Genomic DNA, 5,592 nt, shown 5'->3' with positions numbered 1-5,592 from the left:
AGCAGGACGTTCAGTTGCTGTTATAATTGGCTGATGAGTAGGTTTGGACCTAACTAGAATGCCAGTGTTCGATTTCGCAGTGTCCTCTGTGAAGATATGTCACCATTTACCCTGGCTTTAGTGACAATTTTCTAAAAAGGAAACTCGTGGGAAATCATTATGCTGTTTATATGTCTCCCTTGTTGGAGAGCATTATCCTGTGATATTTTAGCACTGTTTTCCACTGCATGATGGCATCTAGCTAAGGTTAAGGCAGAACAAGTCCCTTTGCAATTTTGTGCCTATATTTTACTCGCTGAAGGAGAAAAGATAACCGACAATTAAGTATTTCAGATGTCACTGAAAGAACATGTGCAACTGATCAATGACATCCTTAGGGAACATGATTTTATGAAACTGATAAGGTAGAAAAATTGGGATTTTTGTGATTTGTGTTACATAATAATAATTGCACCCTTTCGATGAAAAAGACATTTCTGCTGATGTAAACATCAGGCCTTCCCTTGTGTGTGGGTTTTTTTTTTTCCTCCCGAAGCACAGAGTAGTTCATTAAAGTGTGACAGTAACAGATAAACACCCTTTACGATTTTCCAAGAAAATACGGTGCTTATACTCTTAGTTCACCTGAAATCAATGAGTTTGAAAAATGTATTTCTGGAGTCACTTCCCAAATCACTTGCCAGAGGTTGTGTTAGGTGTTTTAGTTTGGGGTGGGTTTTTTATTTATTTGAGAAAGGAAATACACATGCTGTGTTTTTTCTTAAATTAGTCTACTTAGCACTCTGGGGCCCATATTTGCAACTCATTGCTATTATCATCTTGGTAGAATTCAGATATATTAGCAGTTCACATTGCTGACTCTGACGTCTTATTTCTTTGAACACGTGTATCTTTAAGTCCCTGATTGCCGAGCAAACAAGGCAGTAGTTGTGCCTACAAGCCAGTGTCCTGTGTTCATATGAAAAAAGGCTGTGGTTGAGCACATTACCTCCCAAATTAAAGACAGTGGTTTAGAGACTTTGCCTCCTGGTTCCTTTTCTGCTCAGCTATTGTTTAAAGACCATCAAGTTTGCAACATATGTGGTTTTTACAAGTTTTCAGTCAGAAGTCAAAAATCTGCGGTGTTATGTGTTGTTGCAGGTAAATTAAGCAAATAATGATAACATTTATTTCTGACTTAAGAATGTTTTTTGAACAACTTAAATAGGAAGTTAGGAATCCCTACTACATTTTTCCCTGGACATCCACCTCAGGACACCAGCAGAGGTAGGAAATAGAGCTAGACAGACACGCTGAATCCTGTGTGTCTGGGTGGGTTTTGGTTTGTGGTTGGGTTTTTTTCCTTTTTTTCACAGGTTTTTTTCTCTCTTTCTTTGGTTTCTTCCATGTCTATTAAATGGCTGGATTATGTGCTGGCCCTTTTTTGTATTGAAGCCAATGAAGTCAAGCCAGAAGATAATTTGCCCTCTTATTCATATAATTAACTTGCACCTTCATTTATTTATTAATTCCTTAAAACACATGTCACATTACATTACATCAGTTGAAAAATCCTCCTTTGTTCGATCCTGCCTTCATAAAATCCTGGAAATGGCAAAATTCCCGGTCAACAGAGGTGTCATCCAAAATACGGTACCGTGCAAAATTGCCTTTGCTTCTCTGCAAATTCTACATTTCCAGGATTATTGATCACCAGAGCAGAGTTATTGGCAGTTAACAAACTACATGGATTAACACACTAAAACAGATGCCGTTGGCTCACATCTAGGGCTGGGACAGGGTTAGCAGGGCTGGGCTTGACTTGATGCACGTTGGGAAAAAACAGCCTAAAAGAAATAGAATGAGATATTAATCTGGAATGAGTGGAAGTAGAAACAAATAGGCTTGTAAGAGCTGTCGGGAGTTTTCTTTTTATGCAGTGACGAATCCTTCTCTTCTTCCCTGACAATCACTGTTCAGTTCAGCAGCCTCAGCAGGCAGCTCAACTTTTGGAACAAGCTGTCAGGAGGTGTAAGTATGAGGTTGCATGTAAGCACTGGATGCCCTTAAACATCTTTATACAACTTTTTGCGGTTCTTCATTGCATGTAATTAGTAAGAAGGTTTTATTTGAGCGAGTGGTGCGCCTTGCTATGCAATTCACACACCCTCTGAATATGCATCCACCTCCACCCCTCCTTCTGTGCCTAACCTGAATGCAGAACAGGATAAATTTTGCAGCAGCGGAGTGCTGATTTTGCAGAATGCAAATGAAGTGGCATTTTTTAATGCAGCATCTTCACACAGAGGTGAACTGAAAGGCTTAACACTTGACAACATTTCAGACCTCCCTGTTGGTTGCACCCGTTAAAATCTACAACAGAAAAGTTCAAGAGCTGCGTTTTGCCCCGTTCTTTTTTTTTCAGACTCGCTAGTGGTGGCCTCAGCCGCTGAAGAAATGTAGACTCTGAGTTCAGATTTGCCAGTGCAGCATAAAAAAGAACTAGTTCTCAAATATCTTCGGTTTTAGATGTAGTTCTCTCTTCAAGTCTGTGCACGTCTTCTGTAAATTTTACACTAACTGGGTTTTCATTATACAGACAACCAAACCATTTCCTACGAAACCTGCGTTAAAATCTAGATGACCTCTAGATGTCTCTTCCAACCTAATTTTTTTGTGTTCCTGTTATCCTCTACATACCATTGAGTCTCCCTAGTGATACGAAATGTCGAAGAATACACGTGAAGGAGTAAGTTACCCCTGATTGTAGGCAGAGTAGTGTTTCTTCCCGTCACCAGTCTTGTTTCTTCTCTAAGTTTGTTTCTTGTAACATAGGGTGTGAAAATGAACAGGGTGAGCGTGGGTAGGTTCACTAGAATCATAGAATGATCATAGAGTGGTTTGGGTTGGAAGGGACTTAAGGATCATCTAGCTCCAACCCCCCTGCCACGGGCAGGGACACCTTCCACTTGTACAAGTCAGTTTATTTATAAGTCTAGTGAAGCTGCTTCCATGCATACGTTCACTCCGGATCAGCCTTTATGAAGAAAACTTCTTTTGGGAAGAGCTTGTGGCTTCCCTTTGCACGTGAAGTATGTGTGTTACCAGAATGTATGGCAGTATGAGCAGTAAATAAACAGGGGCTTAATCTTTCAGGTGAGACATCGATTGAATTTGTGGACTGTTTTGTTTGCCCTGTGCAAATTAAAGAACAACAGTTATTTTTGGTCCGCTTTTATGAAACTGTCAGAGATCTGTGGTTTCCTTTAAAGGGCGTTCTTTCACGATGAATGCGCACCTAAGAATCCCATTTATTTGGTACATTTTTTTTAAGTGTGCTTGTAATTAATTTACTGAGAACTGTAAATCACCTCATCAGTGGAAAAACAAAGGAGGATGGAGTCCGACCAGTATGTTGTCGCTGTGGAAGAATGGGGCAGGTACGGCCAGCAGCTATTTGGTCGGAGCTGTCGTTAGGAGCCACAGCGCGGATATACGGAGGATGTCATAAGCTGACCTGTCAAGCCAAGCAAAGGGTTTCCCTTGTTAGCATTTACCAAGGCATGCATTAATAAAATTGCACAAAGTGGAGACTTCCTTTTGCCGCTGATGTGCCAGACAGGAGTCTTTTGTGAGGTGAACGTGAGAGCACTGAGCTGTAGCTGCTTTATGTTACGTTTTAAATAAACGGGATTTTATTCACAGGTGAGTGTGCCAGTAACTTAGTTCCAGAATCAGACATCTCTGCTTGAGAGGCATCTAGCTTGGCACCACTGGTGGCAGGTGAAAAAGAATGTAACAGCGTAAGCTGAATGCGTTTATATGTGATTCATTAAGAACTGCGGTTTTCCTACTGAAATTAACCACTCCAAAATAGGTGTTTAAAAAAAAATTGAGAAGCATTGCAAGTGGGAAATGTTTTGGTAACTTGAACAAAAATGTGCGATCAGTAAAATATTAAAAAATCCTGGGTTTCTATTGCACCTTTTTTTTTTTACAGACTGTCATTTTAGAAAATGAAGAACTCCCTAAAATATTTCTTGATTTCCTGAACGTTCGCCATGTACCTACCCTGCCAAAAGCAGAAAGCTGCGGGTAAGCTCTCATTTACTGAAAAATACACGGAGGCCAAAAGGCCCATATTCACTCGGTGCTGATGCAATTCCGTTGACTTAAAATGGTCTTGCTGCCAACTCTAGCGCTGTACAATAAATGGGCATCAGGTTCATGTGCGGTATGTTTATACATCCCCAAAAGGTGGTAAAGTAAATTCAGCCTGTTCAAAGACAAAAGTGAGGTTTAATGTGATATTCTTGGAAAGCAAAGGAGAATTTGGATGAGAAAAACACGATTTTCTCACAGATCTGGAAGTATCCGCTGAGATTTAAGATACTCGGAAACGCTCACTGAAGGTGCAGAGAAAGCCGTTGCGTGTATTTTATGGTCGTAATATCTGCACCCAATACAAGTTCATTCTGTGATCACTTTATGATCTCCCTCTGCGTGCTTGAAATTGGGGTCTTTGTGATGCTATCTACCCAGATGGCCTCACTGCCCTTCCCCTGGGAAGGGTTCTTGATCAGGGTGGGAGAAGGGAGTCTTAGTATGAGTGTAACGACTACAGAAACACCCCAAAAATCTGTGATGAGAAGCGGTTACCGTCTGCAGCTGTGAGCTGTGTAGGGAGAATACTGTCTCCTGCTGTGCAAGCTGACGTAGCTGACAGTCCAGCAGCGTTACCAGGGCTCACTCCCCAGAAAGCTGCACGTCCCTCTTCCCCTCGGGGGGAGGCTGTGTGGACCTGCGGTGGCACGAAGGCCAGCTGGAAAAGGAGGAGGTGATGTGGAGGCCCTCCTACACTCGGAGGGAGACACCTTCCCCGACACTTGGCCCAGGGCAGTCTCCAGAGCGATTCAGAAGCCAGCGGGCTTGTAGTGTTCGCGTGTGGCTAATGACATCAGCTGGTGCGCTCGGCGGGACTGTGTCCCGTCACGTCGGAGAGGGAGAAATGCTTGTGACACTGTTATGGTACCATGGGTGCTGTCCTTCCCGACAGTGGTGGTTGTATGGTGGTCTCCCACGTTTGTCCCGTCACACGCTGCATTTTGCACTGACTGACCAGAAAAACGTTGCTGCCTTTCGTGGTTCTTAGAGGGTTTTCTGGTGGTTTTTTTGTTTTGTTTTGTTTTTTATTATTATTATAGAGTTAATTCTGTTGTAACCAACGTTTCCTCTCACTTTACTTGCAGCTCTTTTGATGAAACAGAATCTGAAGAATCAAGGTGAGCTTGATCCCTACTCTTTCTAGGACACCAGATTAATAAGCTCCTTGAAATTATTGGCCTATTCCGTATTTGTTCCTTGCAGTTGACCGGACAGCGGTAGTTTAGCGTTAAAGTTAGATGTGTTTGTTAAATGTTGTGGCTAGTTTCATCAGCGGTGCTAGATCCATGTATTTGTAGTGTGAATGGAACATCCGGCCGCTTGTATTGACAAATTCCTTTCAAAACCCTAATAGAATACTGCTAGCTCTGAAATTTCTGGTAATGTTTTTTACCAATTGAAGTGTATATTTTTTGTAGCAAGATGATTTAGCAGAAGGCGTTAGGGGTT

General features: G+C 41.9%; 1 protein-coding gene across 1 annotated transcript in view; it reads left to right on the top strand.

The window, feature by feature from the left end:
• Positions 1-3,375: 3,375 nt before the first annotated feature.
• LOC104512634 (sorting nexin-24-like) overlaps positions 3,376-5,592 on the top strand; it is an 8,001-nt gene continuing 5,784 nt past the window's right edge. The window contains exons 1-3 of the mRNA XM_010155690.1: positions 3,376-3,419; positions 3,976-4,074; positions 5,229-5,261. Of these exons, the coding sequence (XP_010153992.1) occupies positions 3,376-3,419; positions 3,976-4,074; positions 5,229-5,261 (176 nt within the window). The remainder of the gene's footprint in view (positions 3,420-3,975; positions 4,075-5,228; positions 5,262-5,592) is intronic.

Source organism: Eurypyga helias, unplaced genomic scaffold (assembly GCF_000690775.1).
Source record: "Eurypyga helias isolate BGI_N326 unplaced genomic scaffold, ASM69077v1 scaffold9937, whole genome shotgun sequence".
NCBI classification, from domain to species: Eukaryota; Metazoa; Chordata; class Aves; order Eurypygiformes; family Eurypygidae; genus Eurypyga; species Eurypyga helias.
This window is presented reverse-complemented; position numbering and strand designations above follow the sequence as displayed.